This window comes from Ptychodera flava, chromosome 12, assembly GCF_041260155.1.
Source record: "Ptychodera flava strain L36383 chromosome 12, AS_Pfla_20210202, whole genome shotgun sequence".
NCBI classification, from domain to species: domain Eukaryota; kingdom Metazoa; phylum Hemichordata; class Enteropneusta; family Ptychoderidae; genus Ptychodera; species Ptychodera flava.
Genome location: NC_091939.1, coordinates 20,391,406 through 20,419,221, shown reverse-complemented (window position 1 = coordinate 20,419,221; position 27,816 = coordinate 20,391,406). Strand labels below are relative to the sequence as shown.

Genomic DNA, 27,816 nt, shown 5'->3' with positions numbered 1-27,816 from the left:
GAGAATTTACAACAGCTCAATTGTTTCCAATTGTATGCCATTTCTATTCACGGTATTTGTCATTTAATCTGGAAAAATAGCCTAACAGTTTTCTGAATTATTCACTGAAAAAAGTTTCAATTCACAGCTGAGTACCAGTGGCTGTTTGTAAAATGTAATTGTCAACTTTTTAACGAGTAATTTCACAATGATGATGAAATCAATTACCTGAGTGATGATTTGTTCTAACATGACCAGGGAATGGCCGTTCAGAATGCCAAATTCAAAGTACTTTGGTAGCATATCATTGGCTTCTTCAAGAGTGTTGGGCAGTTCCACCATGCCAGGTGTGTTACGGATGAAGTAAACACAATCTTGTTCTGAAACCTCCTCTGGGAGATGGCCATGGCACATGTGAAGAATGGTGTTCATCACCTTCTGCTTGACAATTTTCTGCAAAAAAATAAAAAAGGATTGTGAGAGTCTTACAGCTACTCTGGCCTTGAAAGATACAATTACATTTACCATGCTATGGTTCTGATCATGGAATAATCAATATGTCAAATCATTAATGGCAGTGCTGACATCTATATGTATTCACAACAGATGGTCAAGTCATCATACTTTTATGATATAACTTACAGTTATTGGTGCCTTTTCTTCAGAAGTAGCCTGTGAGCCCTCTCCATCATCACCTTCTCCACCTTCACCCTGTCCTTCTGTTTTACTCTCTTCCTCTTTCTTTTCTTCTTCTTCTGGAGTGGTTTCCTCCTCCTTCTTTTCTTCATCAACAGTTGCAGCTGACTTCCTACTCTTCTTTCTCTTTCCTTTCTCTGAAATTAGTCACAGTCACATGCAGTTGGGTCTAATGTAACACTACAGCAATTAGGGTATGGAGTTTTTGTAATGAACAAAATTCAGGACTGCTTGTTGATTTTCACATTATGTATTTCCAGGCATGTTATGTGACAAGGAAGAATTTTGAGGTGCAACTTGAAATACATGAATGCTGTATAAAATTCATAACACAATGAAGTGAAGTACTTCAAGTGTAAAAATTAAGTCTCAGAACTCTGATCTGAATGGAAAGTTACAGGTTACACTTAATACCGTATGTTGAGCTCAGCATTGAGATTTATCAAGATTAAACTTGCAAACGTGGGCAGCAATATAGACAACGTAAAACTGTAGGATCATTTTGTTCCCTGTTATATGTGCATACAAATGACAGTAAACACATGCGATGGAATTTTACTTGAATGTATAACATACTTGGCTTGTCACCATCTTCAATGGGTGTTTCTGATGGTTCTGGTGTAGGCTCTACGCCATTGGCACCAACTGATTCTTCAGGCTGTTGGTTTTCTCCACCTTCAATGGCTGGTTGCTCACCATCATTTTTCTCTCCTTCCTCATCACCAAGTTCTTCCTCTAGTTCTGAAGGTTCTGCAAAGCAGTTACATATATTTAGTTGTAACCATTGCCACGCCAGACAGTACTAACAGCTACTTGCATTACATACACACGTAAGTAAGATCGTGGAAGTATTACTTTTTGCAGCCACTGCCTCCCTTGTGAAACATCATGAACTGTCAGGACTGCACAGCTGGTTTACTAATTTAGTACAGTATCAAATGCATGAAATGTGTTGCTGAAAGAGGGAGCTGTTTTGTAGGAACCTTCAAGTTAATAACCTTGCTGCTGTTTCACAGAATCACTTCAGGCTGCTATGGAAGTTATTCACCAACTATTAAGGCATTACAGTTTGGTGTCACAGTCAAGTTATTTTAGTTGCATGGACCTAATGTCTAGTAACATGTCTCTAAATGTGGGTTGCAGCTCCAGCTAGTTTCAACTGACAGTTGACAAACCAACCCGGGTGCATGTCACTATTACATGTAAATGCCGACATCATTTATCAACCTACCTATTTCAACTTCAATTTCGATTTCGTCCTCTTTAAGACTCTTGTAAAATAGTATGGTTGACTCGCCATCTGCGCACGTTTCGTTCAAATACTTTGCAAGTTCTCGTTCGTGCTCGCCATCGTCTGCATTGAGCAGCTCTTCGAAGACAGACGGGTCTGTTATGTTCAGGCCCACTGAAACCTTCTGGCTTATCCACTCTATCCGTACGTCATCCATGTCCTTACTTTGTGCTAGTTATTGAAAATCATAATTTAAGTAACTGCTGAAAATGTAAGTAATTACAGGTGCGCAATCGAGTCAAACTCTGCAAGACGAATCGATCGAAGTATGTACCTCAGGTGTGAGACACTTTGCTACTAACCCTTTTCCTAGTACGCTTTAGGAAGTAAAAATGTAGATCCCTAATTTTACTCTTCGATCTTAATTACTAAAAACAGAAAAATATCATAATAATTAGATACAATAAAATTATTAACTAGACTTCCTTACAAATAGTCTGAAACCAAAAATTGATATTTTCGAAAGGGTTTTGTTGTTACGCGGAATAATATACAAGGACAATCTTGTGCTAAGGCATGAGTTTAGTGTACGATACCAAGGGGGTTGCTAAGGAGTGATTTTCTAAAAACGATCAAATGCTTTTGCAAAGAAGGCAGTATTTTTAGTAGAAATGTTGGTTGCTTAGACATTTTTTGCAACAAAAGAGAAATTATTGAGAAATATGAGTAGTCTTTACCGCTTTTACCCATAATCCCTCCAGCAATAATATTTATATCATGTGGTAGTCACATGACATATAGTTACCACACATTGCGCTGCGCTGTGCACTCGGTGGTCTTCACAACGCTATCAGGATAGGTGGGGGTTGAATGTAGAAAAAATGCAGGATCGGTTCTATCATTCTGTTAATCATAGTATAGTTATATCGACTCAGTTTTTTTGCCATTTAGTCATATTTTACGACCTTTAACTTAAAACAACTCGGTGAAAATGTCCAAGATAAAAAATAATTTTGCGCCAAAGTATTCCAATATCACCCTTCTAAAAATGGTTAGGTCTAGTGATAAACGGAATCCCCAGTGCAGTGCATACATCGAAGCTTCGACGAGGAAAACGTTGATGCAAGGAGCCAGTCGGGGAAATGGCGACGGGAGTTAGTCATGCGACTTTTCCAGCTGTCGTTGTATGGGAATGGCTGAACGACCACGGCCGCTGGAGACCCTACGACCCGTCTGCAGTCCAGAAGATAGAGAAAGCTTATTCAGATGGCGTGAACAGTTTTCAAATGAGTAATGCAGATCTAAAATTGGCATCTTATGTCGCCGACTTTTCCCTCATGCAGCAGCTCTGCAGTACAACCGGTGAGTAGATTCGCCAGTTCACGAAAGTATAACAATGCAACGATAATTGCTCTTATATAGCTGCGCATTCCCTTGGTCAAATTGTTCCAAGAGTAAAGCCGTGTTTTGCCATCAACCAAACGAAATATTACAATTCTGTGAACGAACATGTATTTCCTTTTTGTTCTCGATCTCTAGGGCTTGTAATTTTCTGGTCGAATGGTTTTCGACAAAGAAGAAAAACTGGCGTATTATTTGCTACATATTCCCTAATTCCGGAAGGTCATGCCGGTAATATTTAGTTCACGTTGAGAGATGTTGCGTACGAAGGATTGGGGGTCGCAGAACGAGAATCATCACAGTCCCTTTTGATCGATACTAAGTTTTTTCAGCATTCTACTTAATTATAAAAATCAGTGGATTTTTCGAAATAGAAACTGATGAACGGATACTTTTAGTTTCTTTGTGCTCGTGTCGGTGTGTCGCGCGCAAACTACCCTGCCGCAATTGGCCACATTGTGCAAAATATGTCGTACAAATTGAATGTTCTACATCAATATTTGTTTTATTTTTCAAAATATACAGCACCCATAGGATGAAAAGATGATGATGATGGTGATGATGATAATGATAATAATAAAAATAATAATATAGCATATTATTATTATTGTTATTATTATTATTATTATTATTCAGTACCGTAGCTTGAGGTTTTGCTTGAGCTTACTTGGGGTTGGATGATAAAGTCTGGTTTTACTCTCCAGCCCCACATTCCAGACAAAACCTTGAGCTACACACTGGTGCCATTACCCTACAGTTGTCATGTGGTCAATGCTCTTGCTCCCTTGTTTAGGAGATGCTGTGAGTTATACTGCAGGAAACATTTATGGTTACAAATTTGATCCTTTGTGTTTAGCCAGTTTTCTGTCAGTTTTGTGTTTTGCTCATGAAAACACACAGCAGAATTTCCCTTATCTCCAATGAAAATAACTTCTTTGCGTCCAGATTTGCTCGTCAGTGCCATGTGTTTCTGTAATGGTAAGAGTTGATAATAAAAAGTACGCACATGCCCGCATACTTTAATTCAAATGTGTGAAAGAGTTAAGTGCTGAATAAATAAAAAAATGAAAAGACCACAAATATACCCTCCAAATTACATGTACAAATGATACACACATAGACTTTCAGTGTATCGGTCAACACGTGTCGTGGCTGTGATATTGAACTCCTTTGAAATATTCTCAGCATCTGACATTGTTTCACTGTAATTGTTCCTGCTTCAGTGGGTTCCCTTCTCCCATTACAAGTGACATTGATTTACGGTGTTTCTCTAGGGGTCTGAGTGTGCAGCGACTACCTTTTCAGTTCCCAAACAAAGAGAAATGACTCTCAACTATTACCAATTTGGGTGCCGATCAATTTAACAAAGGCCTGTAGTATAATCTAATCAATTAGTACTTTTAATAGGGTTGATCCAGTGATGAGTATTGAGGATGGAATTGTGAAAACTGAAATGACAAAAATGATAAGAATTGTTTCTTTGTAAAAAATTATGTTACAAATGCTTTGTCAATTTTAGGAGGGAACAAAAAGGAATTATTTGATCGCAGAAAGCGTGAAAAATCAACCTGCAATTTGCCACGTATTATTTTACACCAGCTACTTGAATTTTCTTCCTCCATTTTTCAAATCCTCACTAATATCAGTCATTGTGCATTTTTTCAATACTTCAAATTGTACCAAAGTTCATTTGAACAAAGACTTGTATGTAATATGTGCATGACATCTTGGCCAAAACCCCGGGCCAAAACAACAAGGTCCATCGTCAATATATACCCATTGCTGAAAGCAGTTGCCTTCACAAACCACAAGTGCATACATGTATTTTCATCAAGATCGAATCCAAATATAAATTCTGGTTATGCTTTGGTCTTAGATTACATAAATTATTAGGTAAGAAAGTGGAACGCATGTCATTTCCAATATTATTCCCCACAATAGGATTGGACTTTCTTATTACATATATAATCTTTTACTGAGCACAGCATCTATGGAAATTTACTCAAGGACATCGGTGAAAGTTGTGTAGAAAGAGTATTAAGTCTCACTTAGCTTTACATTGAACACACAAACTTAAATTTCATTTTTACCAAATAGCTTATCCTATGATTAAAACCCATGAGTGACTATAACATGATTCTTCAACAATTGATGGATAATACAAGAGAAGTTTGTTTGGCAATGTCATAGTGCAATAACCCCTGTATGACCTTTGAACACAAACATTACATCAATGTCATTTTCGGCATCAGATTCTGGTAAGACCCAATGTAAATGGCCAGAAGAATAATACAAAGCACACACAATTCTTAATGTGAAACAAAGCTCAGGCACATTTTGCAAATGCAAATTCCTTGAAAGATAGAATAGTGTAGATTGGTCTATTTTAAACGTGCCTCTCATTGACACAATAGGTTTTGCTTTTACAAAAGATTGATATCATAACCATGAACTTGTAGCATGTTCAACAACCCCCTGTTTCCTCTGATACATGAAACCTTGACAGTCTTTGATTAATTCCATTGCATTTGCACAGTGTATTATGATTTAGATTATCATTGTTTGAAGGCAGCTAGCTGGTTATATCAATAATAACTTCATGTTTAAGTGTGTGTCACTGCTAGAGGATAAATTCCCTATGATTTCAGAGAAGGATGCTTACTTTGGTACAAATGGGTAATCAAAACTCTGTGTATTCACTTATGTTTGAATCTTGTACAATGATTTGAATGAAATCTTCACTCATTGTCCCAGGGTATACATGTACATTTTGATATTTATTATTTCCTTTGCAGTGCCAGTTTCAAACTGAATGGAAATTTTACAGGAGATGTGTAATTTGAAGACTTTACCTATTAAAAAACAGCTCAATCCAGCAATTTTCATAATTATGTTACAATAAATGATTTTACTGATGTACAGTTTGGTATAATGACGTCCAAAATTCAAAAATGCATAGAGACCAAAGTTGATATGTCATTGCAAACAAAGTGTAAAATAGACTATTCAATTTGCTCATTTGTGTCAACCGGCATATATACATGTATCATTTCTGCAAGTGTGTTGTGATTAATACTGAGTGTCATCAATGAATATAAGTACTACAACTGAAAAAATATGATATTTTACAGTTTGATGTTCCAGTATTGATGGATCACAAAGGGTTGACCGATTAACATAATGGAAACGCTGATTTTGCATCAAAAAAGATGCCATGATCGGATAATTTTGATGACAGTTTTATGAGCAGACGTACATGATGGTCGCCCAGTCTTAGCAGTTATCTTGTCAGGAATAACGGAATGCTGCATATAAATGATCCAGAGGGAAAATAAAATGATAAAATGTTTAAAGGGCCATTATTTGTAACTTTTGACCATTTTTTACCTCGGAAAATTTCATGTTGGAGGCTCATATTTGTTGCAAAATGTTGTTTTACGAAGAAACAAACATGATTAGTGATGTTATAGCCACATAAAACTGCTAATTTTTGTTCAAACGTGTTGCCCTTCCGAGCTCGTTTGTTGACGTCTGGCATGCTCAGCGTGCTGGGGAGAACGCAGATAATGTTGACGCCGCGATCACGCCAGATGTACAAGTTCACGTTTATTGCGGGATCAAAACAACATTGCGTCATGGATTGCAAGACATCTGGCTACGCAACGTGCTCTGACAATGGACTACGACGTAAGTACCGGGCATAAGTATGAATATTTATTTTGAAATCGCTGTAAATGGCTCGCGTAGGTGCAGAAGAATGCCTATGTTGCAATCCGCGTGTCAACAGAGTTTGTATTTCTGTCCGGACAAAAATTGAAAATTTCGTTGTAAAATCACATGTTATTTAGTTGTAGGGCACGTAACGTTTCCGAATAATATGCGATTCTCTGTTATTTGACAGGCTATTCAACATGAGCCAGTGATCATTTCAATCAAAACTAACGGAAAAATCTCAAGAAGATACAGCTAATGGAACTTTAAAGTTTATCATATGAATTGAAATGCAAATTGTAACTGCCACTTTCAAGGAGATCATGCTCAACACTGTCATGAAAGATTGCAATAATAAATCATGACACTTGTAAATAATAGATAAGGCTTACATTCAAAATTTTTTTGGACAGTAATTGCCAGTCATCTATTCTGAAACAATCCAGTGTCCCACGGTGCAATACAAAGGCAATAAAGCAAAACACAAGCACAGGAAAATATTACTTCAGATACAGTACATGGAAAAAACTACATACATCAAATTTGAATTTTACTGACTGAAAATATGGATGGCTGCGTTATCTACAATGAATTTCTGTAATATCTGTGCTTGAAAAATAGAAAAGCCCCAGTGATGCATTGTTCCTAGTGTTTTAATTGATTTTCCAGCCCACTGAAGCCTTTGTGTATTAGAGCAACACCAATGCCAGATGAAAACACATTGTTCAATGATTTATATGTGGTGTTGAAAACAATTGAACGATATCTGGAAATAGGAGCAAGCCATTGCATGCTTTTGTTTTGAAAGCGATGGGCAAAAACTCCATGATTCTCCATTTGAGAGAGTAAAACCTTGTTTTCAGTTTTGATAAATTTTGATGAGTTGCGGAATGGTTTTATTTGTCATTATTTATGGCATACAGCGTATTCATATAGGCTCAGTTTCTTTGCAGGTTACAGCATGCACACAAAATAAAATTGCCACAGAAAGAAATATCTGGCAGAAAATGTTGAGTACATTTTGATAATAGTCTAGTGCACCGCAGGGAATACATCCAAGGCTATGCACAAAAGTAAGGTGTTGGGTGTTGCAGACATAAATCATAAACGTAACCTACGATTTGCCGCTGCGCTTTTCTTTGTCTCCCATACCAGATCAGTATATTTTTAAATGTTGTCATTTTCTGTATTATTGAATCAGCATCATTTTTTTATGTCTTCTGACGCAAAGCCTACACGGTCCAAATAAATAAATGATAGGGTCAAATAAAATAAATGATATACATGTACATGTAAACAACTGCTTTATATCGCTGTCTCAAAACAAAAATCGATGAGCATTTCTTAAACACAGCAATGACGTGGTTATTGGTTTTTAGCCATCAAGGAAAGAGCAATTCAACCGATCGACTTCCCAATGAAATCTTTTTGAATAAAAAAGGCAGAGCAGCGGCAATACAATGTGTACAATGCCAAGCAAAGTATACTAAAATGGCCACTGCAGTCAAGTAAGTGACAATTACTGTGCATGTCAACTGATGAAAGGTTGTGAGATTTGGCTGTTAAGGGATATTAAGAGGAACAGCATCAGAACGGAAGAGCTAAATGTAAGTGTTCGAGATAAATGTTTGTGAAACCTTTGTATAAACGCAACTTCTGGAAAACAGCTGGAGAAAAGAATGAGTCCCCATGTGAGTGGCCGGTGATGAGTGCAATGAAACAGTCATATGTTCTCAGTTAATTTTTAATGGGAATAACAAAATATTCCAGGGCATCTAAAAGTCATGTGAAAACTGGAACATATCATAGAGGTTATTCTTCATGTATTGTTTAATTCACCTTATCCTTTCCATGACCCCATGAAACATAATATTGTGTTGGCAACAATATGCCATCACAAAACATTGTGTGGAAATGAGAGAAAATAATATAATTTAAGAATTTTTCAGATAATGTAGTATACATGTAATAATTATAATATGATATAATGTGTATATTATAATATAATATTCCAGTTATATATTCTAATAATATAAAATACAATACAATGCAATACAATAGTATACGTTATATATAATGTATTATTATACATCTGCATCTGTAACCTACATGTATGGAGTTTCATCCTACAGTAAGTTTTCAGTGTTAGAGGACTCAAAGTTCAATAATATTGATGCAGAGTACAATAGCTTTGATCTTTGACCTCAATATAGCTTTGCATCATCACAGGGAAACAAGACGACATTTCAGAATTTTTTCTCACAAAATTTACATCTAATGATGCCACTCACACAGTGAATAATGTCCAGTGTCCAAAACCTTTGTGAAATTATGCTGCTGAACTTAAATTTCTCGCACGTGCAATGCGTTGCGCGGGTTGAATTTCCGGGGACATGCACTGAACACATTCCCAGTCTGCTCGCGGTTGTGTGACATAGTCTATGACAAGGCATTTACAAATGCTGTAATTTTGACTTTCCTAGTAAAATTGGATGAAAAAAGTGTATAATAATAAGGTTATTCACAAAAGACATTGTTTGCTTTGGTATTGTCTGAGAATACAATACCTCCGCTGTACAATGATGTTCTAGGACATAAATCCCAGTATTTTGTGAATAACCTTATAATACATGTATAATATAACATATGTAATGTAGTTTAATATAAATATGTTAACCTTCTGATCAAACTCTTGATCAGAAATGAAATTTCCTCACATTGTAGCATATCGGTCATTACACACGAGTGAATTCATTAATCTGTTGATAGCGTAAGTCACATGCATGGCATATCAGATTAGAGGTAACAGTGAACGGTATCGTCATGCTGAAAAAAAAAGGCATGAGATTATTCTAACCATGCATGCAGATGAACAGAGCTGATGTCAATTTCTGTAATCATGGTAACGGTGCATCTCTTGTCAGAATGTAAATACTGGTATTAGCAAGAATTCTTATCACATAAAACATCATACAGTATTGCAGTTATCATCAGATGTCAATGTACAAGAAACACTTCATAATGTAAATACTCCTGTCTGTTCTTTTCATTTAAAAGTCAGGATTGTTAATCGTGCAGATCCGCTTGCATTTCTTCATCTTATGATGCAGAGCTGATCATTCCTGTCATGACGCACGGGAGGACTTTTAATCCTGATCAAATTAAATTTCTTGACAGCTACATGTGGTTGTGTCAGAATGCATACGGTATATTGCATTTTCAAGCATGCATAGACCATCAACAGCCTCCTGTGCTGTTGTAGCGGTTTTATTTCACTTCATACAGTAAGTGAGTGGATATTTTGGGTGAGTGCTATAGCTCACAGCCTGCACTGTGATGTTTAATCACAACCGGAGGCAAACAATACCACCATCAAATATCCTCTGAACTAAATTGTGCAATAAAAAAAGGCTATATCAATGCCAGGTTTTGTCAATGAAACCTAACAGTGCTATAAAACATGTTCCTCTATCACCATCGTCAAAGAATGAAAGATGATAAGAGGGTAAAATTTCTGTCCTCTATCCTGCTTAGATAAGAGCCTGACAAAGAAGATTAGGGTCGCCTTGAAAGAAAATTTTAGTCAGGAAAGCATGTTACTAATACATAGCTGATACAGTGGCAGGGCCTGGATGCACAGTGCACTACATGCATGTCCAGTTACCTGGGAAACCCGACATGCATAGTGCACTGTGCATGTTGAAAACAACACTGAAGTCTGAGCTTACCTGAATGTGTGTAACCATATTGTGTTTTATTGTTTTAACTGGCAACTTTTACATTATGTTTTGATGGAAAATAAAAGAAATTTTCAGTAAATACTGACAATATAAAATATATAGGGCAAATACAGAAGGATATGTATGAAGCCACCTGTGACTCGGCAAATTGAACTGTGGTGCACAGTTAATAATACACACATGATCCAACCACGGCCATATGGTCCAAGAATGTGAAAGGAGAAATTTGCATGAGATGATGGAATTGATGATTTGGAATGATTTGGAAGTACCGTATTAAGTAACCATATACAGTAGTTGGGGGGAGAGACTACTGCACAGTAAGTGAGGCTACCACAATTCCCCTTGATTTGTTCACTCAGACATTTTCTGCTAAAGGCTTTTTCAATTTTATCAGTTTCTTAACAATTTTTAACTTACAATTTAAGCTCAGGTTTATTTGTCAAGACTGTGTTCCAAAATTATTGATTATGTTTACAATTCAAAAGTAAATTGAATGAGAAGTTGATGTTTGGAGGTGCTAAAAATTGAACACTTGTCAAGATAAAGTTATCAGCGACTAAGATGGTCTCAATCATACCACCTGTCAGACATGCAAATTCCCTTTGTTACGAACATTAAAAAAAATCAATACCCTTTCTTTTGCCAACACAGATGCAACTTATTCCCTTAGTTTCCTTGAAAATATTGTGTATGGCTGTCAAAAATCTATGTCGACAAAATTATAAAATTGCTATCTCCTCCGTGGAAAAGGGGTTGATCTTCTCATTATTCACAGTGAGAAATCAGAAAATTATGATGATCAGAAATATGTTGCCAGAATTTCGAAATATGGACCGAAATATTCTGTGTACAGAAGAAATTTGCTTTAGTTCATTGAGTGATCTGTGTGTGTACAGATCATGAAGCATTGTGGGTAGCGTCACTTACTGTCTACTGTCTATGCTGTAACCCAGTCAGTATGTACTCATCAGGAAGCAGGCATCAGAGTTCGCGTTTACGCAAAAATCGTGCGTATTTACGCATTGAAATTGACTCTCTACGCATTTTTTTCATTGTTATGCGTTTTCTATACGCAAAGGATAACACCGAAAGCACTCCCCACGACTGAGCTTAGGCGACAACCAGACGAAATTTGTTGCAACACATTTCTGTCAATCACTCATTTTGTGTGGAAAGTTTCGGATTCTCTGGGCGTTGTCTGAAAAATCGGCATCGTAGTCCACACGTTATCACGTTAGGCACGTTATCATGTCAGCTGTGCCTATGAATTACGTTGCTAATTTTCAGGCGAGCGATAGTTTCTGAAAGTGAGTGATTGACAGAAATGTTGCGAAAAATTATATAAATGCCAACCGTGCGCGATCATCGCGTCTCGCTGTTTCCAAATTTTGATCAAGCACACATGCAGCATGGCATCGAAGCAGACAAATTTGTTTTAATTTCTTTCAACTTTGCTCTACGAGTCCGTGAAAAAATGATTCATTGGTAGAGCTCGTCGGAATCCCGATAAATTTTGAACACTGCAGAAGTGTCTGGATGGTAACTGGTCGTTCAGGCACCAAGTCGTTCGGCCCAAGTCGTTTCGGCCTCTCAATTTCCGGCCCAAGTCACTTCGGCACCGCAACCCAAGACGTTTCGGCATCTGTGTTTCGATTTTTTTTTCAAACTATTTAGTAATTGACTGATCCGTCATATTCGTAAGCGTGACCTTTGCGTTCTGACCAGTACTTTATGTGCATTTTGTGTGATTTTGCCGTGCTGTTTCGTCACCGCTTTCAAACTTTTGCCATGTCGGCGGCTATTGATATCGATAAACTTGTGTCACAGATTTGAAAATGATATGAAGTTTTTTCTCTTCCCATGTTCTCACAAAGATTAAGCATGTACGGGAATGTTAGTTGACACTATACTTTTTAGTACTTTGATTTGTAACATCACGCTCCAGCACTAGTTCCCACAGGTAGCGGTGTCGAAATGTCTTGGGTTTCGGTGCTGAAACGATTCGGACTTGGGGCCTAAGATTGGAAGGCCGAAACGTCTTGGGCCGAAGTGACTAGCGACTTGGTGCCGAAACGTCCAGAAACCGTCTGGATAAGCTGCCATAACTCTAACTTTTGGGTTGTGACGGTTGCATGTATACCCTTCGCTGTTAGTTTCAACATTGTTCAAGTTGTTTGTTAAACTGTTTTCATTAAAATAATGTTACATCGTACAATCCGAATATGTAGTGTAGGTTTATTCAACGGCACATCGTATTTTGCTGTCAGTTTATTTCATCAATCGAGTGCGAAAGTGAAATTACGCACTCAAATCCAGCCATTACGCAATTTTAGCAGACTAATGCGTATGCTGTACGCGAGGAGAAAAAAGTCACCGCGAACACTGGGCATATTGTGTTGCAAAACCTAATATGCACAGTGAGCATGTCTGATGAAAGTTTATTTCAAGTCATGAGCTGTAAATTCTCAATTCTGATCGTAGTTTTACCTGAACCAATAGGGTACGTGACAGACACTTTTCTTTCAGAGAACAGCTAGTTGAAGTCTTGCAGTGCTTGAAGGGTGAATTCTATATACGTAGAAAGGCAATACTGACATACATGTTCTTATAGCGTACAGAAATTCAATAGCATAAGACACTACAATTCTGATTTCCCAAATAGCAACCCTATACACTTCTGTTCTGGCAAGTCTGTATCACTTGGGGCAAACAGGTCAAACTATTTCAAGCACTTCATCGCTAACAGTGGAAATACAGTATACCCTATACTCAGGCTCTGGGCTATAGTATTGTTATCATGTCAGTCATGAAGCCCGATCTCATTTGAAATGCAGCTATTGAAGTGCCATCCATCACGGTGTGAATGTTCATTACAACACAAGGGAATCTTAAATCAGGAATTTCTATACCCTTGCAACATATTCCAAGTGATCCATCAACTGTTATTTGTCTGTGTGACAATGAAAATGTCATATTTGCATGTAATTTTCCCAATGTAAACCTATTTTATGTACACACAATTTTCCAATACGTGGTCAAGCAACCGTGCCTTTACTATGATTGAGCTATTAACACAGGATCCTAACTTATCAGATCAAGAAATTTTGACCTGAATAATATTTACAGTGTACCTCAAACCAAATGATTGTTGCAAATATTTGTGCATACTTCTTTGAACTTAGGTGAATATTTAGTTTTATTGCATACATAACATGTAAGTTTTATGATAGATTTTAAGTTATGTATGTGTTAATTTAATTAATTTCATTTTATTTATTTATGAATTTTTGAAACCGTTTATTTGTTTTCTCATCTTATAACGTCTTGTGAAAAGGACAGAAGATTTTTGAAGGAAGCCGGTTTGTTGAATTTTAGCTCCGCTGTCAGCGACGCGGAGCTTATCAAATAGGTTGATTTTCCGTCGTCGTCCGTCGTCGTCCGTCGTCCGTCGTCCGTCGTCGTCGTCGTCGTCCGTCAACAATTGCCTTCTCCTCAGAAACCGCAAGTCCAATTGCTTTGAAATTTTATATGCAGTTCACTTGGGGTGACCACACTTAAGTTTGTTCAAATCGTGGTGAAATTTGCATATTTGTATTTTTGGGGCAATTTTTGGTGTTTTTGGTAAAAAAATCTTCTTCTCTGAAACCGCTTGTCCGATTGCTTTGAAATTTGATATGCAGTTTACTTAGGGTGACTTCAGTCAGATTTGTTCAAATCATGGTGAAATTTGCATATTTGTATTTTTAAGGCAATTTTTGTCATTTTTGGTAAAAAATCTTTAAAAATCTTCTTCTTCAAACTACCAGTCAGATAGCTTTGATATTTGTTACATATGTCCCTAGGGATGATCTATTTGAGATTGGTTCAAATTGTAAAGAAATATGCAAATTTGCATTTTTAAGGCAATTTTTGCCATTTTTGGTCAAAAAATGTATTTCTCAAAAAGTACTGGTCTAATAGTTTTGAAATTTGGTATACATGTTTCTATAGATGAACTGAGTAATATATATTGAATTTCTGATGAAATCTGAAATTTTGTATTTTTGGGGCAATTTTGCCATTTTTGGTCAAAAAATGTGTATTTCCAAAACTATTCATCTGATAGCTTTGAAATTTGGTATACAGGTTCCTACAGATAAACTACATGATATGATATTTATTGAAATTATGATGAAATCTGCGATTTTGTATTTTTGGGCAATTTTTGCCATTTTTGGTCAAAAAATGTGTATTTCTAAAACTACTCATCTGATATCTTTTCAATTGGTATACAGGTTTCTACAGATCACCTTAATGATATGTGTTGAAATTATGATGAAATCTGCAATTTTAAATTTTGGGGCAATTTTCCCATTTTTGGTCAAAAAATGTATTTCTCAAAAAGTACTGGTCTAACACCTTTGAAATTTGGTATACAGGTTTCTATAGATGAACTAAGTTTGATCTCTTGAAATTACTATGAAATCTGCAATTTTTATTTTTGGGGCAATTGTTGCCATTTTTGGTCAGAAAATTTATTCTCAAAAAACTACTCATCAGATAGCTTTGGTTGACATGTTCTTAGGGATGATCCGATGTGATGTATTCAAAGTATGATGAAATCTTCAATTGTGTATTTTTGCAGCTTATTTTAGCCACTTTTTTCTGGCCACTGCATTGAGCTATCAAAGATTTCCACCTTCTTCATCAACATGTGTAAAAATAGTTATTCTCTACATAAACACAGCGGAGCTATATCGGCCCTAGGTCGCTTGTTTTATCATCTTGACACATATAATTTGTTTGTCTCATCTATTTGAGCTCCCACTTATCACTTGTCTGATAATGTGCTTATATGGAATCTATTTTCAACAAGTATAGCGGTATGCAATATAACAGAGATGGACACAGTGAATAATTTTTTTAAAAAAAGCGTATAAAGGCAACACCATCTGCGACAAATTTAATGGCATTTTGAAAAATTTCATGCCATTGATTCACATTAGCTGAAGTGAAAAATTTACAGGTAAACTGCCATTTAATCATTGGAAGGTTACAGATACAAATGCTACCCTGCTGGCAAGAATTATTAGAGATGTACTTACATATATCAGCATAATCACTGCCAGGACCATTTCATCGAAATAAAATAACCTTGGAGAAGATCACACAGATCAGTTGATGTCAGTGTTAGTGGTTCATTAACCCTTTGAGCGCCAAAGTCAATTTTTGTTGCCTTTATATTGTACCAGTATATCCCAGTCAAATATTTTCAGATTTTTGCCAGAATTTTGATAAAAAAGTGTAGCCAATGAAATGTGATGTCTATTGGGTCTAAAATTATCTAAAAATTACAGAAAATTTCGTAAAAATTAGTAAAATGTTGTACTAAAATTTTAGTAGGATCAAAGGGATCAAATTGGGGGATGGGGTGGAAATTGCCATTGATGCAAATCCCAGGCAAAAACCTTTGAAACTTAAAAGTGAAACAGTTGAAGGTCACTTGACAAATCAACAAACCTACGCATTTTGGCAATTACTGCTATAAGTAGACGTCACTGGATTTCAAACTGAAAGAAGATTAAAATATTGTAATTACAGAGATATTTTTTATGAAAGCAATTCCTATGAGGTATACAAATCACAATGTACAGTGTTTCTGAGTTTGAAATCCAGCATTGAAATCATTTTGAATAATGTAATTGCCGTGTGTGCTCAGGTAATCATGATAATTGTGCCAACTTTTATCTCTTTGGAGTTGTTTTTGAGACTAAGGCAATTTTTTTGAAAGATTTTATGTGTATGCTTCATAATTTCAGGAATATGATACTTAACGTTTGTTAGGTCTCGTAATCAGTTCAGCAAGTCTAGATCAACGTGACTTTATGCAGTTGAATGGCATCATGGTTGAAGGACTTGCCAAAACTTGCGGGCAATTCTGAATCTATTGTTAATCTTTTCATTAGAGAGAAACAAAGACTCATTTCTCTGTCAAGTGCACACATAAGACAAGGAGTTTCATGGAAGTACAGTATCTGCTATGATTTTCAAAAAAAAATTGAAAAGACTGAAGATGAGTGGGTCAGCCTAAAGCATTGTACAACTCAGCATTTAGCTTAAAGGTAAACTGTCACCTGTTCCAATCTTGCTACAGTTACCATGGAAAAAGAAAATGTAACCAATCACAGATTTTAAGTGGGTGGCCGCTTTTTAAAAACAGCGCCCGCACAAGGGCAGTTTGAATACCAAGGAACGCCCCTTTAACCATACCGGTATATAGAGGCATATTTAGATTCCAGGTGACTGTTTACCTCTGTTTTAATTATTTACTATGTAAGGCACCCTGGCATATAGGTAGATCCCCATCTGGTGATGAATTGTTTCAAATATTCTTTTCATGTGAAATACTTCGTTATAATGAGACTTGATATTACTTTATTAGATTTAGAAAATTTCAGACTAGCCATGATAAATTATAATTTTCCAGCCATATGTTAAAAAGAATTCTCAACTCTCAATAAAATGCAATTTGTACAGCATTACTTTGTATACGAGACAATATTATTCATGAGAAATAATTAATAAAAAAACGTTTTTCCAATACCTCAATATCTCCTGTTACAATTTTGATAACATACTGGATTTTATCGACGCTAATGATTGTGAATGGGTTGCTGGTGGCTCGTGCAAAACATAACTAGCGAAGACAATAAAGTCTTGGTATTATTAGATTTCCTCAATTACCTGTGCACAACATTTCATAAATTGTGTTAAAACCACTTAATTTTGTCTTGCTGAAGGGCTGAGTTTTTTTATGAGGATGGTAAACTGGAAATGTTTGCTGACATTCCCCTCAGTACCGGTATACCAATGAAAGCACACATGTCAGAGAAGGATATTAAAAGATTGTTGCTGAAGTTCTTTATACATGTACCCATTTCCCAGTTGCTTAAAATTCCCTTTCGATTTGCCCAACCCTAATCAGCAAAGATATGGAAGGCTCTCTGGTAATACCGAATTACACATGTTTACTCAGTCTGATTAATTTTTTGTTGACCAGGTGACTTCTAGAATGTTTGAGATAGAGTACACGACTACTGATATCAATCCTCTGAAACATTAACATGATGATCGAGTTCCCCCACAAGCACTTGTGATATTTAGAACATACATAGTTGTAAAGAAATATTTGGGCTTCAAATTTTAGCATTCTAATGCAGTGTAGCATTTGAAATGGTAAGTTCTGAGGTACTTGATTGAACTCACTTGATTTCACTCACTTGAGTTCCCCTGACAACAATTTACCTACAGTACATGTAGCTAGGAATATTAAAATGAGTTTTGCATTTTATTGAAATCTGACTTGGATAAACAATGGTCCCTCCACATAGAGAGACTACATGTAGTGTCTAACTCTCTCATTGGCCCTCTCTGTGCCATGACTTGGCCCAGACCCATTGTTAGCAGTTGTAATCGTGGACCTGTTTACTGAGAATTAGGGGTGAACAGGTTAAAGATACATGTAGGCATCTGTGAAACTGGTGAATTGTATGGTGGCTCATTGACTAGGATTAATTTACACACACTGTAACCTGGGCGAAGAGTTGGCTGGCTGATAGAAAAGTGGTTATACTTAGGTTTCTTGACAGTGATGAACATGAGATGATATGACATGAAAGAGACGGCATATAGATAATGATACACAGGTCACTTGCAAGGAAGTTGTCAATGCAAGGCATATATAAAATACACAATCGATATATGTGTGTATGAAGTAGAACATGTCATGCCATAGAAAGAAGAGGAACAGGATGTCCTGTGTTAAAACAAAGACAGTGTAGAAGCCATCTGATGAAGACGTGTGCAAAACAGTGAAGTTTAGCAGGAGCTTATTGGCAAAAAATTCTGTGGTCTATGGAAAACTATAGGTTATTCAAATTGTTAAATGGCCATATTCCACAGTGGCCTGTAAAGTCACTATGAAATAATGTGTGTGTCATCAATGAGGACTTATACATTTATTTGAAATGATTTATAAAATGTTATTCTAATACCACACCCTGTATATGTTAGCTGAGTATCATTAGAATTCTGTGTTGATTTATAATACATATGGAGAGGACTTACCCTTCCTACCCTTGGATATGAAAGAATGTGAAATAATCAAACAATTAATTTGAAGAATAAATCATCTGAAATAATGTTTAATTTTAATGGTGTAATGGCTCTTAAGAATCGTAATTTCTATTTTATCTAGATGGTTTATCATTTCATTACAATTATATGTAATTTTCCCATGCAACAAATTCAGTTAAAGGTATGTGTACACACACACCAGGTTCCTACAAATCATTGCGGAAAATAAAGTTTGCACTCTCAGAAGTCAGTCGAAACCTTAACAGCTGTAACATTTGATAATGTCTTAATAATTTACGTTTTCATATCCTTTTCCCCAAATTATGTTGAAAGGCTCAGCACTGAGACTGAAAAAAAACTAAGCCCACATTGAATAATTTTACAAATCAACATAGTCCTAGAGGGTCAAATGATTTAATAAGCTATGGGAGGCCCCCTAAGAAAGCTCCCATTTTTTGGTAATGGATATTGGGCTTAGGGTTCTTCAGATATGCTACAGTATCTGAATCTGAATCTGAATAAATACGTTGAAGGACCAGAATTCTGGTATATCATCAACGGGAAAAAGAGGGCACAAAGAGGCCAGCTAGTAACACTGGAGGGCTGCCTTAAAGGCATCCACCGTACTAGCATTTACAATATCTTCATCTAGATTGTTCCAATCAACAATAGTTCTCGGGAATAAAGAATATTTATAAAGATCTGTATTACTGTGAGGTAACTTGAAACAACGAGTATTCATTGACGCATATCTTTCAACTATGTTATGACAAGTAAAGTCCTTGAATTGTTTTGGTTTGATTGATCTCTTTGGTCTTTCAGGAACAAAGTAAGTGTCAGAACGTATAGCTGGTGTTAAACCCACTGCAATTTTGAATAGTACATGTAGCCTCAACACCATGATGCATGGTGTTCCACACACTCTGTTCAGTTGTTGATGAGAAATTAATTCTACTCTGGTACGTGCCAACAATAAAATTTGACATTACATACAATCATACAGGCAGTGTTAAACTCTATTAGCATTTTGACCTTTATACTGTATTTTGGGATTAAAACAAAAACCTAAATTTCACTGCCTGAAGGCAGAGGGGAAAAAACTGGAAAATACCTGGAAAGGTAGAACTAACGGAGCTTTAACAATTTAGCAATGAGCAAACCAAGCAAACCAAGCTTCGCATTGATGAGATTCATTCACCCAGAGCAAAATTAGTTTTCCGAAGAGAACGATTCATTAGGATACTGCATTAAACAGCAAGATATACCGGTATTTACAGTTGAGAAAAGAAAAAGAAACCCCGTTGGGCACTTTTCAATATAACTCCCTGTGGATTTCTCTTTTAGTTCAGGTGAAGTCGACCAGCTCCTGTTGGTTTCCAATTCAGTCGGCTTATTCATTAAAAATGATTCCTATTTTTTTTTCAGTTTACAGCAGGGCAGTGTGTTTTGTCTTTGCTTTGTATATTTGACTGCTGGCAAATTTAGAATTTACATTTTAGTCAAGGTCACCCCCATGGTGCTATAGGTTAGTTACAGGCACTTTCACAGATAATTTTAAGCAATAACATATACAAGGAAAATCAGTAACTTTACAGCATGTTACAAGACCTTCAGTTCCACCAATTTCAAATTCAAAGTCACACTAGCTGTAATTTAAGCAATTCTTGAATTGTAATTTAAGCAGTGCCTAAACTGGCTGAGCTTTTGTGAATTTTAATGATTTTGGAAAAAAAATGTCTAAGTTGTAAAACCATCCCAAATTTTGACCTCTCAAAAGTATGTACTTCACTGGCATTAACTCTTGATGATGAAATTTGAGGGATAAAGTTTTCAAGAGTCAGTCTGGTTTATCGTTTGAGCAGATTGGAAGCCTTCATGGATTTTACATACGTTGTTTCTTCACTGTCTTTGATGCAGAGTAAATTCTATTAAAATCTAATGCAAACAGGTCTTCAGGTTCCTTAAGGTACAATCCAGATGAATGTGCAGTGATTCATCCACAACATCACCTGTTCATGTTGCTATGCAACTCCATCACCTGGGCAGATATGTCTGACTCACTTTCTACTGGACTCTCTAAGAAGGCAGGTCAGCGTTCCGGCAGATGCAACTATATCACAGGGGGCCATCTTACAATGGCTTTCATCCATGATTATGTGTGCAATTTATTATGTACAAACCTTGTTCTTTGCCTCATCATTTTATAGATAACATTTTACTTCATTGATAACTATACGTATTTTTTATTATGTCAAATTGAGTCAACTGTGAACATTTTGCCATCTGATCGAGCTGAAGTATCATGCTGTTGACTCAAAAAAGTTATCCAAGAACATTTAATGTATTACTGTACATGTATGCTGGGGCTGACACCAAGAGATTTCCAGAAATTCCTTATTGGACTCAAACAGTTCAGGAGTAAGAGGGCACACTGGTGGTAAATCCACATAGTTTGTGATTATTTCAGTATGACATCCTCTTGGTAATATGCAAATTGGTCATTAATATGCAAGTCTACACACTTAAATGTTCATGTGGTGTACTGCATTGTATACTTTGCGTGGCATTTCTAACTTCTATACTGTACATCCACTTTTGACCACAGAGCCATCAACAACTGAGCTGAAAGGAATCAGTAATGCTTTTCACAAGTAACCGGGTCTCTGTGTCAGACTCATTAAAAGTACCTTGAAAAGAGGCATCAGATGTCGTCATCAGACACTTGAATCATACTCTGACTGCTTTTAACTCAACTTCCACACAATTTCCTCTTGTGAACCAATTGTGCCGTTCAATAAAAAAGTATGAAAGTGTACAACACCCACTTCAATTAATCTACAAAAACTGAAAAAAGTGGCTGATCAAAGCTTTGAATTTCCACCAATTTGTAACCAGGCAAAAAACCTGACTTGCGTTCAGAGCTTTCATTCATTTGAAGTAAATCTTGAGAGTGGGAAAAAAGAAAGAGGCATTGAAAAATTGGCCATCCTTTTAGATTGGAGTTGTTCTTAAATTCTTATTTCATTTAGGTTTTGTTTTATGCATACTCTGTAGTAAAATGTACATGTACATTGTACTGGTATAAAGTTAACTTTAGCATCAAGGCTGACATGTCAAGTGTTAATTCAGAAAGGGTTTATATGGTGAGGCATAAGTTTCCACGATTGAAGGTCTGTGTCTTAAACAGGGAAAAGTGATCCCCTTCAGCATATACACGTATGCAGAAAGTGGACTCTGGGATTAGTGAAAATTAACATTTCCAAAGTTTAATAAAACCAGCAGTATCATACAAACTGAATCCAGTTTAGATCTTCAGATGTACATCATGCAGGGTCAACTAAATTCATTTGTATTTCATTGTGCCAAGATTTAATCAAAATAATGCATTTGTCGTGCCAGTTTATGTTCAGCATACGTCATGAGCTTCTGCAGGATTTGGCATAGTGCACAGTTTATGGCATATGCAGCTTCACTGGGGCTATTATTATTGCAGCGAATTTTACTCAATGTGAATATATAGCTGCCTGCATAGGGCATTACTGCCATTACACTGAACTATCATATATGTTTCTGGGAGTTTTAAATTAGCTTTCTTGCTAGTTAAAGCAATTGAGAAAGAGAAAATACTTCAAGTTGATTGACCGTCATTGAACAGAAATTCAAAACCCTGGACTGAGCAGTGGAAACAATGGCAGTGCAGTAGCTGGGAAAGTGGTACCTGATTGGTAGATTGTCATTATTTACAGTGACTTAAGGAGTCTGTAATTAGGGCTATCCTTTCTACTTGATTGGCTGTTTGGAAATAATTAAATAAGAGCAATAAGTTTCAGCGTGCAATTGGCCAAAAGTTTCCAAGACACAGCACATTAGCCTAGAAACAATGGGATATGTAGCACAAGTACATTGACATTTCTCGAATCAGTGAGATTAAAGCAGACGACAAAATGATGACTGGTGTAAGAAAGGGCATACCAAATGTTTCAATATGGCGGCGCTTAAATACAACTTCAAAATGTCTGCTCTAAACTGCCCAATAAGCAAATGGCTTTGGCAAACTTTATTCAGAGTTCCTTTGTCTCCTTGTCAGCATAAGCTGGTATATCCATGTACCGGTATGTACCACTGTTTTCAAACATACTTTTGCTGATTCTGTATGGCAAAATGGAAACCCTATCACCGTTATAGTTGTCAGGGCTGTACAATCAGCAAAACATGGTGTGCATTCTGCTATCGTGGATTCTGCTCTGCTCATGATGTGGTCAAGCAGTCAAATTGACGAGCTCTAGCCATCTCCCGATGAAAGCTTTGACCTTTTCCATGCAGAATTACGGTATTAGCTTGTTACTAGCATATTCACAGCGGTGCCAATTAAATCTGTGCATTCAATTCGTAGCCTTGCACGCTGTTGTCTTCATCAGTTTCCTCTGATGGCATTGTCTGGTTTAGCTTATAGTGCTGATACTGCAGCCTTTGATGTGTCTGTAGCCACTGGTGAAGAAGACAATTAGCAAATGTCAGAGGGGCAAGCTGGAGGCAGCAGGTAAATTGTATGGATGACCACCACAATTTCACTTCGGATCTTGTTAGCAAATGGCGTCAATCACTATCAATCTCAATAGCAATCAAACACCATTCTTGAGAGTTGATAGTTCATTGTGTATATAATACTCTATCTGTATACCATTGTTGTACTTGTATATCTTTATCTTGTTTTTATATCGTCCATCATGGAGCATTTTACAACACAGTTGCTCCATTGAAGACAGCTAAGAAATACATGTACCGTATTTTGTTGCACAGAGGCACAAGGTATTATCAGTCATAGCAAGAGTGTAAAAAATCAATAAATTTATGATTATGAATACTGTTGATAAAAATTAAATATTTCTAAATAAATAAATTTATTAATTTGAAAATTCTTGCTTTTAATTTGGAATGATTTTTAAACCTCATAATATTAAGCTTAGAAAGCTTGGCCTTGTCATGCTATGGTGACTCATCTCATTTGAGCAGTGGAAATAATTTTTGCCATGACACTCATGAAGATATGTCATATACAAGGTAGGATAATACAATGTACACATAATCACATTTTTTCAAGCAGATGTTTAAGGTAACACGTGCCTCAAAACAGAAGGTTGTTTATCTTTTGCTCAAACTTTCCTAGAGAAAACTATTCTTTTTCATAATTAAGGATAAAAATCAGGGGTCACAGTGCAAAGTGAAGGATCAAGGGAATCAAAAGGTACCAAGATTTGAAATCAAAATGGCAGCTGTACCCTTTGTTGCTTTTACAGGGAAGAATAAGTTTTTGATTTCGACAAAAATGAAATGATTGAATGATGGAAATTACGTTTACAGATACATACTCCGCAGACTTTTATATGAATTCAAACAAGCCGAGGAATTGAAAATGATTGTTAAAATTTGAGTGTGTGAAAATCTATCCCTGAGGAGCATTCTACTTTAAAACAAAACTTGGTCATGGATGACAACTTCAAATTTCTGTGGTTGATCACAAATTACTCAATATCACAAGTACATGTACCGATATACGCCTTTACAATCCGATATACGCCTTTACAATTTCATGATTGCTGACAAAATACACTACTACAGCGCAGTCCTCTGCAATTTTCATGTTTCTTACCTGTGTCAGTAAGATTTAGTGTATCTGAAATCACGGGTTTGTAAGCCATTGTAAAATACATCTTTTATGGTACCACAGGTATTATAAGCTATAGAAGTATTTTTAGCAAATATGACGCACCGTACATTCGCTACCATTCAATCGTTTTAGAGTTTGTGATATATCTATTTGATGTAGTGCTGCAGGCATTCTCATATACATGATTACTTGCAACAGTATCCAGCTGTTTGTGTGATGTCATTCTTTTGTGGAGAAGAGCAACGGGAATGAGGAAGAGTGGATTTTCCGATGGATGTGGAATTTCAATTTTTGAAAAATTCTGGCTGGCAATGCCTGGTACACGTAATGCAGTTCTAACACTGTTGGATTAACATGCATCAGATAGCGTCCTGCCTCTGACAAGTCAGAAGGGAAATTAAACATCAGTCATGTAATTTTTTAAGGAGATTGGAAAATCTGACATTGTGAACCGGTGATGTCACAACCTTTGCACCCCCCAAGAGCACTCTAGGCAGGTGATCAGATCAGACAGCGCTATAAGCCATGAATTTCATTCTGATGTGAATCTCTTGGCTTGGTGTACATCACGTTGTTGCCACGGTGGTCACTTCACCTCTGACAGTGTGTTTCCCCAAAATCAGATTTCAGGCTTTGGAATTTGGAATGATATAGCATAAATGAATATTGATAAAAATCAAAACTCCCATACCATGCATGTAATACAAATTACAAGTAACATGTAAATGTGTCCTGATAGAACAATGTGTTGTACTGTCACACCAATGTGTAAAAATGTAGAAATGAATAGGTGTATGCAGAAATTCAAATGTATTATTGCTATTTTGGAAGTAAAATTTACCTCGGAATGTTTGTGTAATATTTTCAAATTTTCTTCCTTAAACCAAATAATCGCCTGTTTGTTAATCTCATGCTCCAAAATATCAAAAATTCTGAATTTAATGATGTACATTGTTCCTCTATTTCATGTCTTTATCAAAAGCATTGTTTCATATGATTAATACATGAAATACTATTGTCCATAACCTCTCAATACTTTTGGCATGTTTAAACTTACATCTAAAATGATCTGGCGTCGTACTCTGCTTTCTGCCAAATAATAAAACCCTTCCTTTAACTCAGAAAACATTCCAGCCTAGAAACATCACAGTGCACTCACATCCTCAGAAATCAATCACTAAGATTTGTACCTCCAGTAGTTGGCCATTAATGGGAAGGGAATTACTTCAATCTTATACCGGTAGACTATGCCCAATTATGGCACACGGCTCACAGTCTACTGGGTACTGATCATACAGATACCATGTGAATCATATGGAGATGCAAATTACGTAATTTTTCTGGGCTGGAGTCCATCCTCAGTCAAAGGAGCAGTTTTATGGCTTTGACAGAAAATTAGAGCATGACGTTGGATGGATAAGTTGCAGGGTATCGTGTCAAAACTATGGAGAGGTTGTAGACTAGAATTTACGAGTGCTAATGTTATTCAAAATCTTACACAGATCAGCACATAACAATACATATGAAATTTTTGATAAAAAAATAAGCAAGAATCAGTAAGGTATTGGTACAGGATGAATGTAGGATTTGCTAATTCATGGCACGTGGGGACAGAAGTGTACGACTACAGTCAAAACTGAATTCATGTATGTTCATGCACATTTGCTTCCATGTGATGTTGCAGTCTCCAGCAGCATCAAGGAATAAAGTATCGTAATGTATGGCTTCTGAACAGCAGGTTGCCCCACGGCTATGCTGTAACTACAAGCACCAATAGCAGTGATAAATATCTCCTGATATCATGAACAAAGTGAACTTTGACAAATGCCAGGAGACTATACTCTTGTGCTTCTGAATCATTCACCTTTGATTTGAAATATTCAGTATTTTTCAGGATAGAAATCTAAGCATCTTTTTTAAATTTAATTTGAATTTTCCTTTACGTATACTTGCATGTACCGTAGTACTGTATTCCAGCATTTTACAGTACTTGCCAAGCTGATAGCTATACAGGATCTCTCATTGTTTGTGGTTGATTATCTGTTGTTCATCATTTTGGACTGTAACTTGTAAGATACCAATGTTTTACTGTTTCCTGTTACTGTTCCTCACTACCTTTGGTGTGAGAAACGTGTTCAGTACCCTTTGTTCAGATTTGTTCAAATGATTGTGAAATCTGTTATCAATTGTGCGATTTTGTACTTTTCATTGAAAATCGTTCTTAGCCGTAATTTACTCATCCAAAGGCATTATATAATGATTGCTGTATTTTTCCATAGGAGTGATCTCATCGTATTTGTTCAAATCATTATGACATTATCAATTTTGTAACCATGGAGATAATTTTTTTCACTATTCTGTATTTCTTTTATGTGAATTAGGTATACTGGTACAGCTCTTAAATTTTCCAATAAAGGGATACGTTCGATTACCTGTACATGTTTTCATACAGTTTGTCCTTTAAGGTATTCAGATTGTAATGAAAGTGCTATTCGCTATAAAAATGCCATTTCTATCATCAATTTTTGAGAAAAAATGCATTTATATCCAGCCAGCTTGTGTTCGCAGACATAACAATTTTAATGCAAGGTAGGATACTCTTGATTCAGATTATTATCATAGCCTAACATCACAGCAGCGCTAGCTCTAATTTTGTGTTATATGAAGTTTAAAATAAATGAAATGAGAATATTCATGATTGAGTTCATACAAATATTGATCTTTTAATAAATTTAGGAAAAATATATTTAGTATTTTTGGTAGCAATAACAAACTTCATGTTTCACTTTCTTATACATTTACAGAGTAAGACGGTTCAATATGTCATGCAACGTATTGGCATTACGCCAACCCCAATGCATCTCTCCAGTAATTTGATTTGTTTTAGAGGGCAACTTTTCTATCTCCAGAATTGTCTTTGCAGGGTATATATATGTACAATGTACATGCACAGGAATGTACTACGCCCTATGCTGGTGTGTTGAAACAAACTTCAGTGTATCAAAAAATGTAAAACAGATTACTGAAGAGTATCTCTTTCCGGCATATGTAAAATCACGGTACAGCATGTATTGAAACTCAAGTTTTATTGAATAGAACGCACCTAGGGGACCGATGTTTGGACTCTCAAACTTTTTCAATTCTTTTCTTATCTACCACTTGTTAGGGGTTCATTTTAAAGCTCTTGGTGTAAGAAAACTTTTCATCGGCTTAGTTTTTCGAAAATTGAAAATTTAGCGGCCATTTTGAATTTCAAATATCAGTAAATCTTG

The 27,816-nt window shown here is 36.2% G+C and overlaps 2 protein-coding genes across 5 annotated transcripts in view; one reads left to right on the top strand and one right to left on the bottom strand.

The window, feature by feature from the left end:
- LOC139145363 (dynein axonemal heavy chain 10-like) overlaps window positions 1–2,265 on the bottom strand; it is a 66,445-nt gene extending 64,180 nt beyond the window's left edge. For both annotated transcript variants that reach the window (XM_070716482.1, XM_070716483.1), the window contains exons 1-4: window positions 1,907–2,265; window positions 1,252–1,425; window positions 622–812; window positions 208–432 (exon numbers count right to left, since the gene is read on the bottom strand). In XM_070716482.1, the coding sequence (XP_070572583.1) occupies window positions 208–432; window positions 622–812; window positions 1,252–1,425; window positions 1,907–2,123 (807 nt within the window). In that variant the 5' untranslated portion in view covers window positions 2,124–2,265. The remainder of the gene's footprint in view (window positions 1–207; window positions 433–621; window positions 813–1,251; window positions 1,426–1,906) is intronic.
- Window positions 2,266–2,703: 438 nt separating this feature from the next.
- LOC139145362 (E3 ubiquitin-protein ligase DTX4-like) overlaps window positions 2,704–27,816 on the top strand; it is a 59,970-nt gene continuing 34,857 nt past the window's right edge. Inside the window, exon 1 of one of the 3 annotated variants that reach the window (XM_070716479.1) lies at window positions 2,704–3,268. In XM_070716479.1, coding sequence (XP_070572580.1) covers window positions 3,049–3,268 — 220 coding nt within the window. In that variant the 5' untranslated portion in view covers window positions 2,704–3,048. Of the gene's footprint in view, window positions 3,269–23,280; window positions 23,417–27,816 lie in introns of those variants that run through there. The other 2 variants (XM_070716480.1, XM_070716481.1) reach the window with 2 other exon arrangements.